This window comes from Nannospalax galili, unplaced genomic scaffold (assembly GCF_000622305.1).
Source record: "Nannospalax galili isolate Female #2095 unplaced genomic scaffold, S.galili_v1.0 scaffold386, whole genome shotgun sequence".
NCBI classification, from domain to species: Eukaryota; Metazoa; Chordata; class Mammalia; order Rodentia; family Spalacidae; genus Nannospalax; species Nannospalax galili.
The window spans coordinates 616,155-642,062 of NW_008356676.1; the positions used below are offsets into that span (position 1 = coordinate 616,155).

The following is a 25,908-nucleotide window of genomic DNA, read 5'->3' on the forward strand; positions in this document are numbered from 1 at the left end:
AACTTTATCACTTGCTTAGGCTTTCTAATTTTTTCTATTTTGGAAAATATCCCTATTCCCATATCCTTTTAACATCTTTTACATTTTCATTTTTTTATAAAAATAATTATGGGACATAACAGCATTAACAAATAAATTTCCCATCTTTTGTGAGAGTTATTTTCCTAAGGATGTTAAGCAATGCTTATTCCCTTTTAAGTTTCTAGTGTCATGCCAATGTTTAATTAAAGTTTTACTGGGGAACAAATGAATTTATTGACCTTACTTACTGAAATAACTGAGGGGTTGCTGAGGTGTGTATGACCTGAGGGTATGCACACTGGAAAGCCTTTACCCAGCATGGGTCATGCCTTCTCTTCCTAGCCTTCCCCAGATTGTATACTTTAGCCCTCCCCAAATCCAGGAGGCCATGTGTGATTAGGGTCAAATTACTTTCAGTTGGTTGGGAAGAGTGGCTGGATAATGCAATGAGGTCCAATGACCCTGGTTGGCCATCCTTTAATGAATGAGCACAACCATCAATAAGCCCAATTGTGACAATGTTTAGTGATCAGGCACAGCTGAAGTCATGATGATGGTAGTTATTTCATGCAGAAGGGACTGCTGTACAGCATCATCTTTTTCATGCAGAAGGGACTGCTGTACAGCATCATCTTATTGAAAGGACCTAGAATTTAAAAGGATTTGGTACTAGGAGCCACATATGAGGGGGAACATATGTGAACTTGGGAGTTTTCAAAATTATATACTTCATTTAAGTTAGTTGAATTCTGCCTACTGACACTTGTTAACATATCAGAAAGTCAGAAAGTCTCTACTACTCACATTTTCAACAGTGCCTTCTCAGTTGCCTAATTTTCAAAGTGTTATTTCCTCTCTCTAAAAACCATCAATTAACTGTTGCTTGTAACTTAAAATTCACTTAGTCCCAGCCCTAAGAGTGAAGAGCAATAAGATACAGTGTTCACACCATTTGAGCAAGGACATATTTTTACCATTCAAGTGTGTTCTTTCTGGCAGCAACTTACAAAATATATGAACTAGTAACCAAGACCAAGAGAAGGAAAGACTGTCCGTGCACCATGAAGAAAAAAAGGGCAAGATGGGCTCTGTTTCTCTGTCTCTCTCTCTCTCCTTTGCAAGCTTCAAAAATGTTGAGGATTTTTCCTTTTCTTGATAGAGGCTTAAGTCACAACAAAGGTGAAAAATAGCACATGAAGTCAGTGTTCTTTTCTGTTATTTTTTTTTAAGTGGGAAAAAGCATTTCTTCTAAGCATCGGGTTTATTCCTGCTGCCTGTCCCGAGGTCCATCCTAACATATATTGGCAGGGAGAGAGGTGGAGAGTGTGGAGGGAAGCAGAATTTATTCTGACTCTAACAGTCGCAGTGGGCCTCTCACAAACATGATGCTAAATTACAGGCCTCTCCATGGGCTGAGTGTAATGTTAAGTTGTGTGATGGATTTTATCTTATACAAGCTGCTTCGGTCCATGAAATGAGATAAGAAACCACTGCAGCTGGAGTTCACTGAGGGTTGAATGCACACTGAAATCCCAGTGTTAACACAATAGCATGAGGCAGCTTGGATGCTAAGACTGGTGCTCTGTGCTCATAGAGCAAAATTTTCAAGGAGACTGGAGCCTTTCTGTGGGTTTACCCCAGCCAGTTCCCTCCTCCGGTTCAATGGTGAGGGCATGAGGGCAGGTTTGCTCAGGAAAAAAGAAAGAAAAGAAAAAACCTTCGATCCTAAACCAAGAAGAGCTGCTGCCGCACAGCTAGAGAAGGCAGAGTGTACTCCTCACAGGATCTGAGGCAGGGGAATCCCGCCCTGATGCACCGAACATGCCCCTGGGCAAGTAGCAGCCATACTAAGGATCTGATGCCTGGTTTGGGAGGCAGTCTGGAGAAAGGGGACTGAAGATTATCTGTGCAACCTCCAGTAAGATGTACAGAGCACTCCACAAACAGAATACTAATAGCCATGCAATGGTTGACTTCTTTAAAAATCGTGTTAAGAAAAAGTAAAATTCTTTCATCAAGCATGAATCGCCATCTGCCCAGCTCGCTGGAATGTATGCATGCTTATAAATTCAAACAATACAGATGTCTCTGAAAGTCCTCTGTGGAGCAAGTGGGGCCAGGAATTGTCAAGTTAGGATCTAGGTCTTGAAGTTGAATTTTGCTCCTAATTTTTAGAATTAAGATTCTGCTCAACTTTTTTTGATAAGCTATTTGTCCTGAATCACATCGCCCAGAAATAGAAAAATACAAATGAGAGTCTTCTCCCCTCAATTTTGCCTGAAAAACATGCCGTGAGCCTTCAGCGGTATCTCATCAATAATGTCGTGAGAGCTGGTATACAATTCCAGTTATAATTAACTTAATCACCTTCATACCTGTTTTTTCTGCACCTCAAAGCCATGCAGCACAACAGCTCTGTCCCAGCAGCCATTCTCAAACAGGAAGTCTGTTTGTTTTCTTTGAAATAAACTTTATCACATTTACAAGTGGAACCTCGTTGTCACTACCCCGTCCCCCTTCCTGTTTGACACTCAAACCAAGTTCAGATGAGTTTCCAACAGCAGAGACTGGCTGCCTGAGGGACAATGCCTCCTTTTGCAGAAAGCTAGGAAATACTGTTTTTCATTGTAAAAAAATCTGCTGCATTACCTCTAAAATGAAATTACTTTTGAAATTCAGTGGAACAAGAAATGACTTACTCCAGCTACCTGCTTAGGGAATAACATTTTGGATTACAAGAAGCTTTATGATAATGTACTGTCACCCACACTTTGACATTAACTCAGCTGACTCTATAAATCACAAAACTGATGTCATTCTAAAGTATGCCTGATAAAGCCATACAGTGAAGGCCAAATAGTTTTAAACTGTTTTGGAAGCAATCTTAAGAAAGTGTAATCGAGGTCTGGTGTGCGAGCGGGGCTGTAACTTATGGCTCAGAATGCCCGGCACAGCCTACTCATGGAGAGGTAGCTGAATAAAAAGATCTGAGTGGTACCATAGCACCATGAGGAGGAGGAGAATTAAGAGAAGTTCAGAGGTGATAAACAGTCTCAGAGAAGCTAATTAGTCAAGTTCTGAAAAGCGTTACCTGGGTAAACAAGTCAGCTTTAGAGAGGAACCAGAATGAAGTGGCTTTTTCTCACCTTCACCTTCCGTTTCCAGACGACAGCAAGTTCTCCGAGGCTATCACAGTGTTGCTGTCCTGGATAGAACGCGGGGAGGTGAACCGGCGCTCTGCAAACCAGTTCTACTCCATGGTGCAGTCGGCCAACAGCCACGTCCGCAGGCTCATGAACGAAAAAGCCACCCACGAGCAGGAGATGGAGGAAGCCAAGGAGAATTTTAAAAATGCCTTAACCGGGATTCTCACTCAATGTAAGTAAAAACTTGGGGGCCATCTCTGTGTAGCTTTGCCTTGCCTTTTGTACTCATTTTATGTTTTCGTTTGGGGGTAAGTAGTTCAGTAATCTCCCATCTTACTCCATACTGAATGGCAAACGTCATAACGGATTTCATGTTCTGTGGCACGTGGAGGAGCACGGACCCTGCCCTGAGAGCTTACTTCTCAAGGTGAGCAACGTTTCTGTAGCTTTTCTCAGAATACCATGCCTGGCCCCCCGGACAGGGCAGCCAGGTGACCTGTGCTTGTCAGATCCACCGCAGTTCACACCATGCCTGCAGGGCGGCCACTCTCCACCCGCAGGCTGTCCACACAGACCCAGATGTCCTCCTGGGGCTCATATTAGAGAACAGACCTTGAAAATTTCCTGGGGCTGTGTTTAGAAAAAAGGTTCCATCAGCAAAACTCCTCCTCAGGAGTAGAGGCTTTCGTCCTTTCTTCATTTGGAAAGCGAATTGCCTTAAACACTTAATACCAGTGATTTTTCATGTCTAGATCCTGAATTGATGAAAGAGTATAAATGGAGCTTTCTAATAGAACAATAGTCACAGTAATTACCCAGGGCTCTATTCAAAAAAAGGGTGCTGACTTTTTCTGTGGCACTCTGTGTCTGTCGTTAATGTCACAGCAGCTCAGTGCAGTTCAGCTGACCATAGTCTGTTGCTTGGTAAAAACCATTGAGTGACAGTGTAGCAGGGCTGTGCCTCATTCCATTCCCGGTGGAGGGACCCGCACAAGACAGTGACACATGCAATTTACATATTCATTCTGAATTGAAGTATTATTTGTAGTGATATAGTGTACCAAAATGCCTGTCACCTCTTTCAAGATTTTAAACCTAAGGTATAGTGTGTCTGTTAGGATAGGATGGTACGGAGGGATGACAGCCAGGATCTTAAATATGAAATTATCTTCTGTGATAATTTAAACTGTCAAGAGACCATTTTTGCAGCAACATAGAGTATCATGTAATGAATTCCCAAACATAAACTAATCAGTAACTAAATACCCAGGGTGAGACCAATCCGCTATTAAAGAAAAGGAATAGGAAAAACAGGAGTGCTCTGCCTCATACTGACTGGCACCATACCTTACAACTCACCAGCCTGGAGCAATGGCCCTTGGCCCAGCTGTGTACATGTCCCACAGTTCTAAAGTTAGAGTTATTAGGGAGAGAATAAAGAAAGTACTGACTCCAGCTTTGAAAAACAGGAAAGACAGTAATGGTGTGTGAGCAGAGAGAAGGTAAGGGTGGACTGGAAGGAGAGAAATGGAGAGAGGAGAGAGGAAGGGCTGAACAGTTCCAACAGAACAGTGCCTGCAGTTGCAGTAGGAAACCACATGCCTAAACAATGGAATCACTTGTTCACTTCTTTTTTTTTTTGCTTGTGGCCTCAATTTTAACTAACTTCTCAGCCTCATGCAGTTTATAGCCCCACCTTGAGTGAGCACTCAGCCGTTGGCTACAGCACTGAAGGCCACAGGGCTGCCCTGGGTCAAAATAGGAGAGAATCTTGCTTTCTTTGGCAGTGATATTAAAATGGGGATGAATTTAAATGAGTCTTCATTGATGCAGTTGAAAAACATAAGACATGCTTTCCTGACACAACGCAGGTAGAAGTCAGCCAACATTTGAAACAGACAAGAAACTATAGGCGAGCATCCGCATATTTATTACCAATGAAAGTTTGGAAATGAGTTCACAATATGTCATAGTAATGGACCTCCTGATGGTGAAGCTTAGGATGGGGCATCCAGCCTTGGGCCACACTGAAGCCAGGGAGCCTCCACCTGGATGCCAGAGCTGGGAGGAACACACTAGGACAGGGGCCACCCCTAAGGAGTCAGTGAAGCTGCAACAGGGCCAGGAGAACATGCCTTGGAAACCCACCCCTTCCCCCCGAGTGGAGATTGCTCTCAGGGATGCTTCTTAAAGCTTCAGCTTGAAAGCTTTGACCTCTTGTCTTTAATCACCTAACCTTTTCCATTTCTAGCCTTTCTTTTCTTTTTGAATAAATTCTCTAGTCAAAATCTTACATGTACTTTTTATACCCTCCCTCTCCCACCAACACACCCTATGCCCAGGTCATCAGAAATCCTATTGTTTCTACCTGGAAAAACATAGCCTTATGAAGGCCCAGTTGTCTCACTTTGATACCCACTGCTCATGTTCAGGCTGCCCAGGCAACTAAAATTGCTTCGTGTCAGTTGCATGTTGATTCTACCAGGGAGTAACAAAAGTCTCTGCCACACTGGTTACCTTCATGCATGCACAGTAAAATGCAGATAGTGATGTTTGCTGACCAGTTCATTGGTTCAGGCTGTCTAGGATGCCCATAGTTCAAGGTGGGGTTTTCTGATGACTGTAGAATGACTGCTCCTACTCCTGCCATTGCATCTCCTTGTCTAGGCTGAAATCATATGGGAGAAGGGAGAAGAAGAAAAAATTATATCATATTGAGAAAGCATAACTGTTCCCCCAAACCCCAGTCATTAGATCCCACCTGCCTCATTAGGTCTAATAACTAACTACACATGGCCATGCCTAACTACAAGGAAAGGGAGACATAACTTCTGACTGGTCCTCTGATCTCCAGGATAAGATTGGAGTGCTCAGGGGCTGGAGAGATGGTGCAGCATTTAAGAGCACTGACTGCCCTTGTAGAGAACCCATGTTCAAGTCCCAGCATTGACATGACAGCCCACAACCATCTATAGCTGCAGTTCCAGGAGATCCAGCGCTGCCTTCTGACTGCTACAGGCATTACATGACCCGGGTGAACACGCATGCAGATTCATACACACAAAATTAAAAATAAGTAAATTTTTTTAAAAGACTGGAGTGCTCCCAGTAAAGGACAATAGTCACTGAGAAGCCCTGCACAGCCCTGTGTAGAACACTCCTCCCTTTGCACTTTGACTCCAGTTCCATTCCTTTTTCACACATCATCTGATCCCTGAGATTCCCTTGGGTGGCTTCCCATTGTATTTTAAATACCACCCACGGATCCCAGCCCTCCCAGCTCTCCAGCCTGCCTTGTCACCATCATTTTTTCCCTGGAACACTGTTGTCATCTCCACTGGCCTCCTTGCTCTTGAACCTGGCAAAGCTACCTCCCACCTCTGGATTTCCATTTCTCTTCCTTTTCCTACTGTGCATGCTGGAATCTTTCTCATCCTTTAGGTCTTAGTTGAAAGGCCAGTTCTTCCGAGTGGTCTTTTCTTGTCTACCTTCCTCTAGTGGACTTTCCATGGTTATACCGTAGCAAGGTCCCTTGATGCACTTATCCAAGTGTGTGATGATTTCATGGTTTGTCTGGTTTTGATGACTGTGACAGGAAAGGGCATGTCTTTTGTAGTCATTACTATATGTTCTGAAAGACAGACATATGCTGGGTGAAGGAGGGAGTAAATCAGTACATAATAGGTAAATTGCAAGGCAGACAGGCAGGAAGCCTGAAACAGTGCATTCAGATACTTCTGGTAGCTGGGCATGGTAGTGCACACCTGTAATCTCAGCACTGGGGAGGCTGTTATCAATAGACTGTAAAAACCTTCACTTGTGTTGACAGCTCAAGATGTTGGCTGAGGGGTGCCAGGCCCATCTGGAGCACAGAGGGCTTTGTACAATGACGATTCTCCCCCAACATCAGGGATCCTAATCCTCACACCCACTGTGAAAATATTAGCAGTGATGTGACTGCTAAGTAGGCATGTGTCCATCCCATCACTCTGTGAGTATAAGGCTATCACACCCCATGTCTACTCTCTCTGGTAGAGCTGTGTTGGTGTATCTCGGTCACTTTTCCTGCTTCCCCAGGCTTAGTTTGGTATGGAGACTTGAATCTGGTGTTAGTACTGTGGGGCTGTTTCTAAAACTGTTACCTTTGATTGACATACTTGCTGCATTTCCCCAAAGCAGAGCCAGTCAGACCCTATTTATCTGCATTAATGCTCCTCACAAACTCCACAGGCATCACATGTGGCTCTCACACAGATTGAGAAGGAGAGTGTCTAACATTCATGTTCGGGAGCCGACACCTCAGTTCGCTTTCTCCTAAATGCTGGGAAATCTCCTGGTTATCAGGCAATAATCCCGAGTGCTCCCTTATAAAAGGTCCCCAGTGCCCTTCTTCATGGCATCCCACTGTAGCCCATACAGTAAACAGTCAAGAATGTTGGAAAATCGTTCTGAGGCATCATGGAAGTTCTCAGGTGTGTTAACAGGCCTGATGTCCTAATGGGAGGGTTTCTTTAGCAACTTCCGGGAAAATCTGGAAACATTGCAAAGTTGAAGGCATAATGGGCTCCTGTGTAGACTTTTCAGGAAATAGCCAACTGGCTGAGCAAGACAAGAGAAACTTCATGCTCAAGGCCATGAAATGGGGCAAGATGCACGCACCCATTGATTGCTTCCTCTTCCTTGCTGTGTTGGTCTTTTCTTCCTGTGCAAAGCAAATGTCAGAGGAGTGATTCTACGGCCAGCTAGCGATCTGGAAGAAAGAAATCAGGGATGCTCTTCCTTGGTTTTAGTGCTTAATGAAAAGGAAAAGTTGGGCATCAAACACCAGCATTTACCTTCTAGCTTCACTGGTGCTCTGTTCTGCCAACATTTGCGTAAGTTCTAGAACCAGCGCTATAATGCACTCAAACAGGCAGTTTTCAACCAAGGGTTGCCTTGAAGGGTTAAGGAGCAGCAGTTAAACCCAGCCATGAGTTTGGGGTGTATGGTATCCATCCACTTCTCTTAAAAATTACTCTTGGAGAGTTGGGTGTGGTAGCGCACGCCTTTAAACCCTTTAATCCCAGCACTTGGGAGGCAGAAGCAGGCAGATCTCAGTGAGTTCCAGGCCAGCCTGGTCTATAGTGAGTTGGCCAGCTGGGGCTACTGAGAAACCCTATCTCAAACAAACAAACAAACAAACAAACAAACAAACAAAAACCAACAACAAACAAATAAAAAATAAAACAAACTTCAGGTTCTGGCTAATGTGAAGCCTTTGAATTATTTGACATTAAACTTAATACCCTTTTTTGGGGGCTGGAGAGATGGCTCAGCAGTTAAGAACATTGGCTGTTCTTGCAGAAGACCCAGGTTCGAATCCCAGCACCCACATGGCAGATAACAACTGTCTGGAACTCCAGTTCCAGGGCATTCAATGGCCCCTTCTATTGTCCGTGGGCATTGCACGACATGGGTGCACTTACCTGCATGTAGGCAATACACGCATACACATAAAATAAAAAATAATAAATATAATATTTTTTTAAAAATTACTCTTGGAAGGTGTGGAAACACAAGCCTTTAATCTCAGCACTTGGGAGGCAGAGGCAGGTGGATTTCTGTAAGATCGAGGCCAACAAGCCTGGTCTACATAGTGAGTTTCAGGTCAGCTGGGGCTACAGGGAGACCCTGTGTCAAAAACAAAAGAAATTACTCTTGATTTGTGACTGTGAATGAGCAATTATATAATTAACTGAGGACATCAGTTATCCTGATGTGGCACCGGGGCTTGTCCTTCCCTTCTGGGTCAGCTGGGTAGATCTCATTAGCTAGATAGAAAAGAAGGGAACGTGGCAGTCCGGTGAGCGCTCCCATCCTCACGCCATCCATGCTCAGGCCATCTTCGTCTCATCATAACGTCATCTTTAATTTGTCCATTTGACAGAAACAGGCCCAGGTTTGCCTTCCTAAAGATTTTTAGATTTTGATCTTCTCTGCTTTTTAAAACTTTATATTTCCTAGGAACTCCCAATAGGCCTGTCCATGATCCATTTTTCAGTTCTAAGCAAAGCTTGTCATTTCAAAGATCTGAAGAGAACTGTTTATAAGTCCAGGAAGCATGTGCCGCCACATTCGGGTATTACTATGCATAGTAAGATGATCAGCTCTGCACGCCTTGTTACAACACATGCACATCTAATAAAAAATTGAACAACCATGACATGCCCTCTTGGGTACTTTCCCATCAAGCTTCCTGCTGAAAAAGGAGAGACGAGAGTAAAGGCAAATGGGAAAGCCAACAGCAGTGGGAATGGGGGTCTGTTAATATTAATTGAGGAATATGTGCCATGAATCTAATAAGCATGAATGAAAAGTAAAACTGTAGAATGTCAGAGAGAGCCAGGGTACCTAGAGATCTGTGGAGCTCTCATTTTACAAAGAAGAAACAGGCTCAGTGAGCAGACGGACATGAGACACTTTGGGCATTCAGCAATCTGCGGGAAAGTGAGAAGCAAGACACTTGGCTAACTGGTTGGTTTGCTCTCTAACACCATGTCTGTCTTAGGTTTTTTTCTTTTTAATGAGAAAAGAGAATGATCAGGGGAGGGTACCATTATGACTGGAAGTTCATAGCTTTGAGGTGAAGAGGTATGATGGCTCCACATTAGACTAAAACGCTGCTCTCTGGTTAGAAAGTGAACTGAGTGCTTCCCGCTCTCCTCCCCCTCCCTTCCCTTCACATGCTGGCCCATGCTACTTCCTTGCCTGAAAGACTGCTCTTCCTACCTGTGCCAGATTCGAAACCCACAGCAGCCCAGCTTCCTCCCTGTATCCTGTCCCATCTGTTAGCACCATAGCCAGCTCCCTTTCTCCTATGTTGTGTTCTCAGCACTTGTTCACATTGTCTGCTTGAGAACTGATCATATTTGATCAGTAATTGATCATATTTGATGTGCATCAGGTTTTCTTCTAGCAAGATTTTTCCCTAGAGGTGGAGTCAGGTGCACTGTTCTTTTTTCCTACCTCACTGTGTCACTCCTGAACCTCGCACTATTTGTGAATGCACGCTGAAGCCCTGACTACTGTACCATCATTAATCATAGAGGGATCATCACCAGTCATGGTGTTACTCAGTAATTGATCATATTTGATGTGCATCAGGTTTTCTTCTAGCAAGATTTTTCCCTAGAGGTGGAGTCAGGTGCACTGTTCTTTTTTCCTACCTCACTGTGTCACTCCTGAACCTGGCACTATTTGTGAATGCACGCTGAAGCCCTGACTACTGTACCATCATTAATCATAGAGGGATCATCACCAGTCATGGTGTTGGAAATTGGGCTGGAAACAGTAACTTCTAAAGGTTTTCAGGTTTCAGTCTCTCTCTCTCTCTCTCTCTCTCTCTCTCTCTCTCTCTCTCTCTGTGTGTGTGTGTGTGTGTGTGTGGGTAACCATCATCTCACATGTCTTAGCTCTAATATGGACTCCCTTTAAATGGAGTACACAGATCAGGGATGGTAGCACACACCTTTAATCCTAGCACTCAGAAGGAAAAGGCAGGTGGATTTCTGTGAGATAGAGGCCAGCCTGATCTACATAGTGAGTTCCAGGGGTCAGCTGGGGCTACAGGTCTGTAGAGCCTGTCTCAATGAATAAACAAAAAAACAAACAAATATAAATAAATGGACTACATAGACTATACTTCAGTTTTGAAGTAGAAGGATTCCCTTGCTCTTTTCAGTCTTATTTCAGCCTGGAAATTGTAAGGATTTCAACTATTATACAATGTAGCTTTATGCATTTATGAGAGGAAGTGTCATCAACTTCATCTTAAGTCTTCAAACAGCACATGGTTCAGATGGTTTTTAACATGTCTGAAGAGATTCTGGCTTTACTCCCAGCTCAAGCATTAATTAGCACCTTAGGAAAGTCCTAAGCCCTTCAGACTGTGTCCTCTCTGTGGTGAAAGGCTTTGACCAGATAATCCCCTGAGATGCTCTAAAAGTCCCACAATCCTTCCTTACCATATGAACAACTTAGATTCTTCAGCATCTAGCATGAAAAGGTGAGATGGTGGGCAGGACCCACCATAATTTCCTAAGTACCTCAGGTGATAAGAAAACAGAGGGGCAGGCAGTCCTCCACGCACATGTCATTCCCATGCCTTGCTGTGCAGGTTGCCTCTGTGGAGCTGCTATGAGTATCAAAAGCCACATTTCCACCCCAAAAGCATGTGCTGGAGCCCTGCAGGTGCCAACACTGGTCAGAGTTATTGTCAGACATGGCAATGCACTGACATACCCACCTGTCACATCCTCCTCTGTCTTCCCTGCTGAGGTCATAAAAGCCTTGGCTGTTTGAATGAATGATTAAAATCATCTCACAGATATTTACTGGAGTCCTGTTAAGTGTCAGGCCATATGCTGAGTGCTAGAATGAAATATGAGACGTTCTGCCCTCTGTGCATACTGTGGTCCCCCTTATGGGTAGACTGGTGTCCTGCCCACATTTCTTCTGCCTAAAAAGCTCTCTCTGAAATCATTTATTTCTCAGGAGCAACTCAGGATAGACCTTCTTTATTTCCACCAAGGGAAATTTGGTTCCTATGTCCCCTGCTGTTGAAAAAGAATTTTATGAAGTGTTAAAATGTTTTCCCATGTCTGTAGAAGCCATTGGCGTAGTTCATCCATGGGAAGAAAAAAAAAATCCCCATAACTGCTTTGTCAACTTGACAGGGTTTCTATTTCTCCTTAAAATCATGCTGATAACTATTATTTACTAATGCATTAAATATTTAAAACAGTATTGCCATTAACACACACACACACACACACACACACACACACACACATACACTTTTGGTCTCAGAGAATAAATATTCAAAGAAGATAATGGATGAAAGCTTCCAAATCAAGTATGAGCACAGAACATTCTATTTCTCAGGGCACCTTCTACTAATAGAAGATGGTAAAAGCCCACCACAACTGAATGGACCCTGTTTTAGAATCTTTCCTTCCAATTTTCCAAAAATACAACTTTGAATAGAAAATGGTACTAAGACAAAACAATTTTTAATCATACCAAAAGAATGAAATTAAACCTTGGGGGCTGGAGAGATAGCTCAGCAGTTAAGAGCAGTGCCTGCAGAGGACCTGGGTTCAGTTCCCAGCATCACATGGCAGCTAATAACTGTCTGTAACTCCATTTCTAGGGGATCTGACACCCCCTTCTGGCCTCTTCTGGCATTGCACACACATGGTACACTTATATACATGCAGGCAAGAACACTCCTACACATAAAATAAAAATAAATAAAAATATTTTAAAAGAACTTAAATGTTAAAGTCAGTGCATAGAAGGCTAGATTTCAAGAATAACTGTGGTACATAATTCACAAAGCACAGCAACTCAGGAGCAGGAGAGACACAACTTTGGGAAGCTAGTGGCAAATACTTTGGTAAACCTTAATACAATCACAGCCCTGGGCACTGAACGAAAAAGCCTCTGCCATGTGCAAGGGGAGGCACTGGTGTTGATGGCAAAAGGGTCAGTGAAGAAACAGTCCTCCACTCCTTTGAACAGAATCCACACAGTTGTTTTTTGTTTTGTTTTGTTTTTTTCCAAAAAATGAATTTAAAATGAGGACATTCAAAGTGAGAACTAGACACTGTGAGGCAGTGATGACATATTCTTGAGGAAAGAAATGCATCTTGGTTATACAGGGGAAAATAGGGACCCCTTCTAGGGTTCTTAGTGCCATTCATAGAAAAAATTAAGAATGGACTCAAATGGAAGCTTTAGGACAATTTTATTAGAATTTAAGGAAAAATCTTCACAGCAGGCAAACTATAAAACTCAACAGCTGCCTTGAGGAGGAGAATGGAGGGAAAAAGAAAAAATCTATAAAATCACACTGGTTTAGAGCCAACAGGGAGGTCAGAAGCATGGTGAACTAGCCAGGGCATGGCAGGAAGTCTTAAAGAGCAAGAAAGACCAAAGAATTAGGGAAAGCATGGCTAAAAAAGAGGTATTAAGAAGAAAAGGAGAGATTACACTTTTCTGAAGAATTCAAAAAAGCAGACAGACTTATGGAAAGCTGCACGTCTGTAGCCCTGATGCAGAAGCACTGCGTTAAGAAGTGCGGATTCCAGGCAGGAAGAATCTACCATCTCATTTATAATGTACTAGGTATTCCTCCCATCTCTTTAGCAGGACTTAAGGTGAACCTGCCTTCCGGGCTACAGCTTTTGTCCTCCTGACCAGCCTTCTCCCAGGGGGCTTCTTTCTACAGTAATGTTAGTATCATTTTGCCAAAAAAAAAAAAAAAAAAAAAAAAAACCCAACCATGTCTGCCAGCAGAGTGGTAGTTGCCAAACGTGAGTGGATTTCTTTCAAGGAGGCAGACCCCTGGTGTCTAGCAGAACTGATGCAGGCCCCACAGAACAGAAAAAGGTTGCTTGCCCCTACTCCAGTGGCCTAGTGCAACCTCCTTTGCCTTGTGATCCAGAGGGACAAAGCTGTATCCATGTCACACAGCCAGTGAGCCACAGAGCCAAGACTTGAGAAACACAGGTTCCCCGGCCCTGCCTTCACTTCCTACACAGCCCCCACCATTGCAGGCCTGGTAGCAGCTTCTGCCTCTTTCTCAGCCCTGCCTTTCTCTTACCCCAGCTGAGGCTTATTGCTCATCCAGATTTGGATTTCAATCAAAAGCCAGAAGGCTAAGGACTCACATTGAGAGAAGCCAGTGCCAGCCTGCTAGGCACAAAAAGAAGTAGGGACCCCTTTTCCAGACACTTTGATTCTTCTGCCCTGTGGTTCAGAGTCTTCAATAAAGTTTTGGAGAGAGGCAAGCACAGCTTCCTACCCCATCACAACCTCAAAGGTTTGGTTCTTTGTGCTAGGAAACTGTACTTACCAAGTTGTAACACACATATTGTCCTTGAAGCCTCCTGGCCTCCTTTGGCGCCCTGCCTTGGAACTCCTTACAGCCTTTCTCATCCAGTGTTTCAATCAAGCATATTTGACAGCCTCTTTCCAGCACTGGAGCAGCTGCAGGGCTGGACACATCTCTGGCTCTTTATATCCCCAGCATCTAGTACAGTGTCTGGCATATTAAATACCTCAGTGTTCATAAGTAATTGGCCCATATGGGTAAGGATATATGAGAAGATGTCTTAAATCAGAGATTGTCCATTTTCAGCATGCATCAGACCTGCCTGAAGAGCTTGGTAAAGCAAACTATTGAGCATTTCCATTTCTGGTGTATTCCCAGATGATGCTGATTCAGGAAACATACTTTGAAAACTACAGCTTAAAATTAACAAGCATAGCATTAAGTAACTAGAGATAACCTGTTGCCATTGAATGATTCTCCTGGCATGATTTGGAGCCAGTGGGGCTCAGAGGAAATCTGGGTCATTATTTTGAGGGTCATAAGGAGCAAAAGATCCCCAGAAACTAGCTCTGCCCTCTCCCTGTTAGAGACTGCTCTACACAATGTACCAGCAACTTCAGAAGGGCAGGTGTGACAAGCCTGGACTTGTTTAAGTTATTATAAAGGAAACTGCAAACACAGCTATTGCTAGCTTGGAGATTTGATTGGCATGTGATTCTTTCCTTCTTTCATCTATTAAGAAAGGAAAACTTATGCCTTAAGTCTCAGCGATTTCAGGAAAATGGGGAAAGTCTGAAAAAAACGTTTAGGGAGCATAAATTGGAGAAAAAATTGGCAGTAACTCTCCAAATTAAAAATGCAGATACTCCTTGTTCTCTAGCATCTCCACTGTTAGGAGCTTTTGATAAAGATACTTAGAAAAAGATGTCAGAAGCTACATCTGCACATGTTCATCACAGCCTTATTAATAGTAAACACATGAACACCATCAAAAACAGAAGAGTGTTAGCACTTTGCATCAGTAGAAAGAGTGCAGGATAGAAAACCAGATGCCATGTACTCTATATGCACCTTTTTTCTGGGTGGATATACCAGGATCTGTCAACACTATTTGTTGTTAAAGAGAGAAACTGGTGTAGGGCTCAGGATAGGAAGACAGTCTTTTATTTGCATTTTGCTCCTTCTGTCTTACATCCATGTGCTGCTTTTGTTGGAAATTAGGCAGAGAATTTGTTAAATTTATAAAGCTTTGAAAATGCCATACACTGTAAGGACCCACTACAATTATAGTTCATGTGCTTTTGTTTTGGTGCTTTCCAGAATATCTGAACATGTGCATTGATGGAGGATCTACAGCTTCCCTTGGTAGTAGGATTTGTGCAAATCTTTGTCATCCTCGCCTGCTATCTTTGCATTTATTTGAGCAGTTTGGCCATACCCTGCTCACTTAAAATTAGCCTAAAACATCCTCTTCATTTTTAATAATTTGTTCAGTATCTTTTTCTTTTATCTGCATCTTATTCTGTAAAAGAATGAAATGTCTGAGTCATTTAGTCAGGAACTAGAGAAAGTTTTGAGGCAGGCATTTGGGGCTCCAGTTTTAAAGGTCTATAATGGAGGCAAGGAGTCACATGGTGTTCTTTTGAGTCATCTCAAGACAGAACCCCTAAATGCCCCGTTTCTCCTCAACGAGCAATTCCAGGCCAGGCCTCCTGCAAGTTTGGCCATATTCTGTTTCCTGCTGGGCTCCCTGCCAGGCGGCTCCTTTGTTCAGGCCCCAGCATAGGGTGAGCATCCAGGAGTCTAGAGTCTCAGCATCTGACAGTGCTGGAGCCTCTGTGCCACCTCTGTGGTGCTGCCGCTGCCGCCTCCTCCTCCTCTTCCTCTTCCTCCTCCTCCTCCTCTTCCTCCTCTTCTTCCTCCTCCTCCTCTTCCTCCTCCTCCTCTTCCTCCTCCTCCCCCTTCTCCTCCTTCTTCCTCCTCCTCTTCTTCCTCCTCCTCTTCTTCCTCCTCCTCCTCCTCTTCCTCCTCCTTCCCCTTCTCCTCTTCTTCCTCCTCCTTCTTCCTCCTCCTCTTCTTCCTCCTCCTCCTCTTTCTCCTCCTTCCCCTTCTCTTCTTCTTCCTCCTCCTTCCTCCTTCCCCTTCTCCTCCCTTCTTCCTCCTCCTTCCTCCTCCTCTTCTTCCTCCTCCTCCTCTTCTTCCTCTTCCTCTTCTTCCTCTTCCTCTTCTTCCTCCTCCTTCTTCCTCCTCCTCTTCCTCCTCCTCCTCTTCTTCCTCCTCCTCCTTCTCCTCCTCTTCCTCCTCCTCCTGCTTCTCCTCTTCCTCTTGCTTCTCCTCTTCCTCCTCTGTGTGGCTGGCACTTACTGCTCTCCTGCCTCTCTGGGTATCTGTCCTGAGACTGGAATCACCTCTGGTATGCCCCCAGCAATTCTTCTATCTAGGGCCAAACCACTTTATTTCCAACACTGTATCAAAAGCCTCTCTTTCTTTTGTTGGGGGGGGGCTGTTTGGGGAACATGAAGAATAACTGGCCCCCAGATTCTAGTATTTAAAGACAACAGTAACAGGCTAGGGTGAGGAGGTCAACTCTTTCATTTGACATATGCCTTTGAAAATCTTTTCTGAGCTATTCATGGAGGATTTAGGAAAATGTTATCCCTTAAAGAGAGAGAGAAAAAAAAGTCACGTGAGCCCTACAGAGTTAAGGCTCTATTATGAGCCTGATAGCATTAAAAACAAAAATTAGGCTTGCAAGATTTGTTTGAGGTGTTTTATGTAGGCAAGCCTGCTGCCTGAAAGAATGTAATCGGTTGCTCCAGATATTTGGAGTACTAAATGGATTTAAGGTTCTTTTCACAGCTGTGTAGCTGGAGCACAGGATACAGGAGGGACCAGGACTGTGAGGAGCAGTGAACGAGAAAGAACTGAGCCTGTGTTCTTCTGAGGAGCCCCTATCCTTCTCTCTCAGCACATCCAATGGTTCCCTGCCCCAAGCTAAAAATCTGAGGTCTTGTACAGACCCAGAATCTGCCATTTGTCCTGGATGCCCTACTTTTTCCTAGGAAGCTTGTTTAAATGCACTGTTTCCATGTAAATGCTGATCCTGTTCTAAGCCTCCCTTCTCTGAGAAGACTGGAGACAAATGCTTAACATAGTTAAAAAGTTACTGTATCAAAAAACCAAATGTGCTCAATACTTATACCTAGAAAATGCTTAAACTTTTCTTGGATGGAAAAAAGTGCGAAAGAAGTTAATAAACTATTTAGTGTTAGGAGTATTTTTACTTTTATAATTGAATTTTTGCACATTTCATATTATATATATATATATGTGTGTGTGTGTGTGTGTGTGTGTGTGTGTATTTATATATCCATATATATATGTATATAATCTATATATATATATATGTGTATATAGTTGTCTGTAGTGTCAAATCTGTGTCCCCAAATACTGTTCAGTGTGGCTTCATCCACTGGAGCCTAGTCAACCTGCCAAGAGTCTCTCCCTTAAAGGAGACTGAGTCTCAAGGGAAATTTTTTTTAACTTTGAGGAATATGTAAGTCTGTGTGTATGCTGTATGTCTGAATATGTCCACATGTCCACATGCATAACCTAGTGCATAATCCTGAGTAGGGACTTACAAATTGATTAGCAGTTTCATTACAGCTGTATGTCCTTGTCTTCTGTTCATTTGGACCTGCTGGGCATAGGAGGCATTCTCCAAGGTAGCATTTAAGTCTAACATTCATGGGTTTTCTCATGATCCTCAAAAACTCTAATTTAGACAAAACTCTGGGAATGGAGATGAGGGAGATTTGCATGCTGTGAATGGCAGAATTATATTTTCTGACCCAAAGCTCTGTTGGTAATACTTCCAAAAGTGTTAAGAGATGCTTTCTTTGAATAAGTAAGAAACAATCATAGTGCAGGATCTAAGCTTCTTACCTGATACAGAATCCTGTGGGGCCCTCCAGCCCTGTAGCCCACTATGGTGAAGGCACTGGGTAGTGTGCTGATCTGAATATGTTCTGCCTACAGCGTCAATTCTGTATGCTGCTTTCTTGGATAAATGTCAATGCCATCTTACTCTCTATTCCTTTCTCTGAGAATAGAGCTTTTGAAACCTTTAGTTAGTAATTACTCATAGCATCATTCTAAACAGAATGAGTGGCATGAGTTGTTTCAGAGACGTAGTAAGCAGGTAGTGTAAGGCATGGGCTTTTGGTGGGGGTGCCACAGAGACAATGAAAAGCATAAGATCTTTACCTGTGTCATTAGGACTGGCATCATCCTGACTTATGGTTTTAAAGTCATGCTGTATTTTCATCACACTCACTGGGACGAAGTCTTTCTAGTGGCTTTCCCACGCTGATGAATTTGTGTTCACCCCCACTCTTTTGCAGAGCTCTTTTATGAGCTGGAGAAGTTTGATTTGTAAGACAAATGTCTGGCTCGGCAGAGTCAGTGCAGAGATGGGGAAAGTGAACTGTGTATGCAAAATGCTGTGAGAGGGTTTTTCAAACCTAAGCTGAGTTGCACCATTTTCACTTTTCTGGATTTTGTTTTCATTTTTTGTTTGTGAGTATGGGGTCGGGGGTGGTGTAAAGCCTCATAAGAAAAGAATCCAACTTAATTCTATCCAGTTTGACTTTGAATTCTTCTATCAGAAAGAATGCCACTAAAAGGAATTGAGAGTGTACCCAGAAGATTTCAGGACTAGGCCTTAGAATTCTGACTTCTTCTGAACTCGGATTCATATTTCAGCTGCATTTGGGTGGCCTTCAGCCACTCTCAAGCTCAATATATCCCAAAGCCAATTCTATCTTTTCTCTCAGACCTCCATCTGTGCCTTTGGCATTTCTGATGTTTCTCCCAAGCTTGAATCATCCTGGACTTCCTTCTACCTCCCAGCGTCTGCAAAGTCCCTTCCCTTGTCCTGTCGCAGCTTCCTGTTATATGGCTGCCCACTCCACCCTCATTCCAGAGCCTCTGTTTTAATTCAAGCCTTCTTCATATCTTCCACACTGATCACACTGGGATGTGTCTCCTGACCTACAGCAGCAAGTGCCCAACCTGGATTAGCAGCACACTTGACCCTTCCTGATTTCTTCTTACCTGGCCTTAGCCTCCTCCCCACCAGCTACTTTCATGTAAAGTCTTTTCACAACTCCAGCGTTCTAAGGACCACCCTGACCTCTCTGCTGAGCAAGCGATGAGTCACCAGCTAAGGTCTGTCAAAATGTCACCTTCACAGCATGAGCCCTATTCCATCTACCTACTTAGTTACTCGTAGATCTACTCTGTGCTTTCCCCAAAGGGGTCGGTCATCCATACCTCTTGTACTAATTGTCTGCTTTCCTTTTATCTCCAAGACATAGACATCATCAAAAGCAAGAAACATACCTGCATTGTATATTTCTAGTAATCTACTCCCTCATACTTGATAAAAACCCAGATGTTTGTTGAATGAATGAATGAACTGTTGCCCTGAAATGTGGTAATCAAGTGCTTTAATTAACTGATCCACATAGCCTCAATCTGCAAATATCTCTGAACAGATGCCTGACTATATTTGGTTTTTACCCTTAACCTGTACTGTAGTAGGCCAGGGTCTCACTTCTAAGTGTTTTTCCTCTGTTCCCTCCATGTGTATTAGTGGTCTTTCTTACCTTCATACAGCCTCCTCCATTTCTGAATGTACATCATTTACCGCATCTTCTTTATTAAGAATCTTCCCTAACCAATAGCAGAATTCTGATTATCACTTCCCAAATAATTCACCCCTGGGCATCATCGCTCTTCCTCTTCTAAATGATGCCAATCATAGAGCTTTGCAACTAAAGCCATAGAGCCTCATGGTCACCAGTTCTTCCAAACAACTTTATCAGGGCTGACTGCTGACTGCTCAGGGTTGTACCTGCAAGAGGCAGCCAGAATCACAGTGATCTCAGCCTGCATACAGACAAAGCAAGCAGAAAGCCTGGGCAGTTGAACCATGCTGTGTACTGAGGGTAAAGGTTAAATGAAGATCAGCACTGGTTGTAGCTCAAAGTAATTCATCTTAATGCTAATTCCTCCAGGTGAAGCAGGGAATGGATGACACAGAAGCACAGGGAATGTGCCAAACTGATAGAAAATCCTCACATTAGAACAGAATGAAACAAATTCATACTATAACTTGATGACAGGGTTTTCTAAATAAGGAGCTTTACAAGTGAGGTTCTTCTGAGGCACAAAACAGTAAACACAAAAGTTCTGTGTGAAAAATACCTGTAGACAAGGACCAAGAAATGTTAATTAACATTGTAGGATATTCACAGTGTTGTAAGGAGTGGAATGTACATCCCCTCTAGTCCATCATATACTTACTACATGTGCTAATTTTTAAAACTATGGCATGGAGGGTTTTTCTGTAGGTATTGTTCTGTCTGTGATATTCTTTGAACACCAGATCTGGCAGAGAATTGATATCTCTTTTTATAATAGAGCCTTGGGAATCACTTAGGAAAGATTTATGTGATAGGGTGTTAGCATCCATAAGAACCTAGCACAATATTTAGAAAATCAGGTTTAATTATGCAATCAATTCAGAGTTCTAGTTTCTTTAATCCATGCTTACCAGATCAACAATTGTTAAGCAAGATCTTAAACAAGATCAGTCTATAGTTGGTTGTGCCCCCTCCTAAGACCCACCTCCTAAGAGCCTATCCCTTTCTCTAAAATAACCCCTCAATGTTTATCATTCCAATAGCACTATGCCTAGAAGTAACAGCTCAGTGAAGTCAAGGTGGTAGAATAAAGCAGCAAGTGGATTGAGAGCCTTGAGAGCCAGAGGGAGACGGAAGGTTATGGACGTGATTGTGGAATACCAGAAGGGAGGGGTCATGATAAACTATGGAGGCCACCATATGTGGCTGACATCTGACCTGCATGCCAGCACTGCTGCTCTTCACATGGAGGTACCAGCTCCCTTACCTGCCAGAGGACTGGAGGGCTGGTTTTAGTTCTTGCAAGAGGGGGAGGGAGAAAAAAAACATGAAAATGGTTCTTGAGCCAGAAGAAGATACGACACAACTATTCATGGCCCCACTTTTGAACCCTGGACCCAGTAATGACTTCAGAGGAGTCCATGAGATGGAGATCAAAGAAGAAATGAGGCATGTTTAGATTTTGGGCTTCACCTTTAGGGTCTATGTGTCTATAGATCTAGGTATATAACCTACCAAAATCACATTTATAAACAATAGCTAAAGAATGCTTGGAGCTAGATGCCCATGACCTTTTCCCCCATCCTATTTAGAATTTGTTTTAACCCAAAGTTATGGAGACAGACTTGAAGGGAGACATCCCCAACCTTGCTAAAATGTAAGTACAAAAAGGCACAGATGGGATGGATATTGATGATGTTGCTTTTATCATGACATCATCCATAGACTCCTAGTGTCTTTGCTTTGCCTCCCTATAGTGATCACAGCATAAACTACTTGTCTTGTTTGACTTCCTTGTTCACCAAAGTTGAGCAGATTGTGGCCGTTTTCAACGCTTCTACCAGACAAAAAGCTTGGGACCATTTCTCGAAAGCTCAGCGCAAGAACATAGACATTTGGCGAAAGCATTCTGAGGTTGGTGATTTTATGATTACTTTCTAACCACCATCACACAGCTGGATTGGCAGAGAATAGTGTGACTGCAGCCATTATGGTTCTGTTACAGTGGGCGGTCCTCCTGCCATTGTCCTGTCTCATTGTCCCCTCCAATTCCAGCTCCAATTCATTTCTTGTCCAGAGAAGCAGCTGGCTTTACACTTAGAACATTTTTTTTCCTCCCCTGCAAGGGAGAAAAGAATCTTTCTCCATTCATAGTAAAGAACTTAGAAATAAACCAAGATGCTTTGCCTAAAATTAGATTGGGAAAAAAATAGGTATAAGCTAATTTAGAAATCTAGGGGTGTTTTTTTTTTGTTTTGTTTTTTTTTTTCAGAATTTTTCCTCAGTGTTCTATGTGGTGACAGTTTGCTCCTTGGACTTGAAATCATGAGTCTGCCTTCCTCTCCATGTCTTCTGGTCATTAGCCATGTTTTATTCCCCTGGGCTGGCCATGAGGCACTGTCACCTCTCTCCCTAGAGCAAATCCCGTAAAGAGTGTAAATGTCCAGGCTAGCTGAGTCCACAGAATCAATGCATGTGTGACGTGTGAGTATCTGCTGCCAAGGAAAGCGTCCAGAGCTTGACCTTCCTTGCGACCTAGACAGACCAAACCGCGTCATTAGTCATTGGTCATCCAGCTGTTATTTTTGACTCCACAGTGTAGTATACGCTTTGAACCTGTAATTTAAAAGTAAGTATACTGTCTTCCTTTGCTTCTTTTTTTTTTTTTTACAACGAGAGACTGTTTTTCATTTGGATGCCTCTTCATTTCTAGCATGTTAATATTAAAGTTCTCTAAAAGATACTCCCCTCTTTCAAAATCACAAACTTATAGAAGGTAAGGTTTATTTAATGATTTTGGCTCACACTTGCAAAATAAGTGTTTTATAAAGAGTTTGAGGAGCCACAAAGTACTATGACATAAATCATCTGGGTAGCATTTTAAGTGCCCATTAACTAATGCTAAATTACAGTTGAATACCAACGGTACTAGATATAATATCCACATGAATACTAAAGAGATTCTTTATTGTCACTGTTATTATGGTGAATACTGAATAACTTCACAATAATGGGACACTTAAAATGCTAGTGCAATTATTGTTAAGGACATTTTTTTAAGTTGTGTTCACTAGTGCCTAGGAAGGTGGCTGGTGACTGATACAGTTCTGTTCCATTCTCCAGGATTGTAAGGAGGTAGGATTTCTCTTTAATTTTTCAGGGGCCCCCATACAAAGGAAGGGTGTGTAGCTGATGCTTTCTCGGACACTGAAATGAGACCCAGGTCAAAGTTGATTTTCAGGAAGGCAAAAAAGAGCCTTCTGCATTGGATGCCATAAAAACATTGAGGGTTATAAAAACTCAAATTGGAATTCATAAACTGTGATTCAGATTTGGGAGTGATAAACCTATGAATTTTTAAAAATTCATATAAAAATGAAGCATAACTTAAAAAATTTCAAGAAACAACCCAGGTGACACAATATTGAAAACACATGGGCATGAAAAGGTCATTCTTCATGTGTGTCAGCAGACATCAGATACTGGTCTCTGCCATGCTTCCTGCCTGGTCCCACTCCATCTCCCACCTTCCCTTATCCCTGTCCCACCACTGGTGCTGTCCAGAGCTGGATGTGACAGCTTTCCTTCCCAGGTCTGAAGAAGCCTGCTTGCTTTCTTTGGTCTCAAAGGTCTTCCCTAAAAGGATCTTTGTACCTTCCTGCCATCTCCACCACATCTTTTGGAATACTTTAGGAAATGGAACTCTAAATTACCTTTTGTTTTCTCTCATCCATGTTTCTTAATTGATTAAATACCAGTTGGTAATATAACATTGTACATGATTTCTCAGTTGCATAGATGCTTGATAATTGGCTTGGTTTTTTCCGCATTCCCATGTACAGCATCTGTTAATTATCTGCAACACCTCTACAGATGGATTAGCTGGTTCCACTGATTTACTGCTGAACCATAGACACCCTGTGGAAACACCCTAGGTTTTCCTCCCTCCAACCTTTTCCCTTTCTGCCACCTTCCCCACAATAACAACTGTCATATGACGGTTTGTCATTAATTGCAAAACTAAGCAACAGCCCTTTCACCCTTGTTTATTCCTTCCATCTGGCTTCTCCTTATTTCAAGTATTGTCAAGCCACTCTTTAGGAATTGGACTCTTTGTTAAGAGAAAAATTAGTTGTCTGTCCCCTAGAAATTTGCCCACTAATCATGTGTAACATGCATCTCCAAGACCTGATAGTGTTAAGGCAGAGTCCCTACCTTTTTCTTCATGGCACTTTCTGTCTTCCTGTTTCCCTGTCCTCCATAGGGTGACTCCCAGGGTACAGAAGTGGCCCTTTGAATAGTGTTGACAATAAGTATTTTCCTTCCCATCACATTGTAGCTAAAATCTGTGAGCCAAAGAAAGATCTCCAAAGCCCAGGTGGCAGGTACACATCCATTGACAGATGGTTCTGGGCAGCAGAACCATGGTCAGAGTCATGCCATTAGTAAATTGGCAGAATCATTTAGTGTCATTGTTACTCATAGATTTATTATAAAGTAAAATTATTTTAAATATTGAAATTTTAATTAGAGGCTTCTATTTAAAAGAAGGAAACAGAATAATGGCATCCTTTCTCTGTTATAATTATTTTTGAGAACAAAGTGAATAGGATTTGCTAATATATAATACACACCTTTATATAAAATAGTGATATAACTATTTGGTGTAAACAATTACAATGTCTTGCTTTTAGACATAGTAGTAAGGAATGTATTGTGTAATTCTTTACATTTTTACAATGGGTTTTCTCATATACTGTTTCATCCAAACAGCCTTGTAGTAATATTATCCCCTTTTTATGGTAAGTAGACAGAGACTCGATGAAATTTCATGACTGGATTGCAGCCACTCACTGCTCTAGTCAATGAAAAAGGAAAATGTCCTAAGATGTCTGTGAAAGTGATGTTAAAACCGCCATTACCATAAAACTATAGCCCTATGCACACAATAATGGGACTAAAAAATTTAAAAAAAAAGACTTCTTTGTATTTATTTTTTTCACCACCTTGAATTTTAAACCACAGCTATCAGAATAGTGTATTTAGATAATCACATACAGGTACATACACAGCAATTGCCTAACCTAAAGACTAAGAAGTGCAGGGCTAGGGAAGTGGCTCAGTCTGTAAACAAATGAGGTTCTGAGTTCAGATCCCAGCACCCACATAAAAAAAAACTACATTGGGTCACACCTGTAATTCCAGTGCTGAAGAGATGAAATGAGATAGATCCCAGGGGCTTGCTGTCTGGCCACTCTAATTGAATCAGTGAGCTCCAAGTTCAGTGAGACCCCGTCTCAAAAAATAAGGTGATGAACAACAGAAGACACCCGCTTCAACTCTAGCCTCACATGCACATTATGGACATGTACACATTCATGCATACACCAAGCATGTGCACAGAGTCTTTAGCGTGCATTTCGTCCTACAAACCATCAGTACCACATGATCCAGTACACAACTGAAGAAGTGGTCCTAAAGCTCCACCAGGACCAGTGCTGAACTTGACCTCCTTAGCATTCATTCCATTGCTCATGTTCTTAGCAGTAGGTACTGGTGCTCCTGTGTGCCAGCTACAAAACGGGCATTTGTATGTAATCTTTCTGCTAGGCAGATGATTCCCCCCTTTTTTATGAATGAAGAAACTGAGACTCAAGAGAGATAAAATAATTTACCAAAGAACCCTTAAGTAGTCATTGATGAGCAGGGATTTTGCCCAATTCTACCACCAAAGCCTTCTGCCTTTCTTCTACACCCCACCCCCGCAACTTCATTCTTCTACCCCCGCCCCAACTTCATTCTAGATATGTGAGGTAATGTTTGGGTGAAAGCTTTGGAGTCTAAATATTGATGGATCATTAATAACATATCCAGAGACCATGGGGAGAAGGTGTGATAGCGTGTGGCCATGACTGACGTTCACATGTCCTGTGCTTTCAGGAGCTCCGAAATGCTCAAAGTGAGCAGCTCATGGGCATCCGCCGAGAGGAAGAAATGGAAATGTCTGATGACGAGACCTGTGACAGTCCAACTAAAAAAATGAGAGTCGATGAGTCAGGTAATGCCGATAACCGCCAGGTCTCCAGGAGGTATTTTAATGAGCCCCAAATCTTAGATGGAGGATGAGTACTGGGAAATGGCCACATAACTCACTTTT

General features: G+C 42.6%; 1 protein-coding gene across 10 annotated transcripts in view; it reads left to right on the forward strand.

Annotated features, from left to right (window-relative positions):
• Positions 1-25,908, forward strand: part of Enox1 (ecto-NOX disulfide-thiol exchanger 1) — a 589,822-nt gene that overhangs the window by 451,711 nt on the left and 112,203 nt on the right. For all 10 annotated transcript variants that reach the window (XM_029556969.1, XM_029556966.1, XM_029556974.1 and 7 more), the window contains 3 exons: positions 3,187-3,399; positions 21,559-21,665; positions 25,692-25,809. In XM_029556969.1, the coding sequence (XP_029412829.1) occupies positions 3,187-3,399; positions 21,559-21,665; positions 25,692-25,809 (438 nt within the window). The remainder of the gene's footprint in view (positions 1-3,186; positions 3,400-21,558; positions 21,666-25,691; positions 25,810-25,908) is intronic.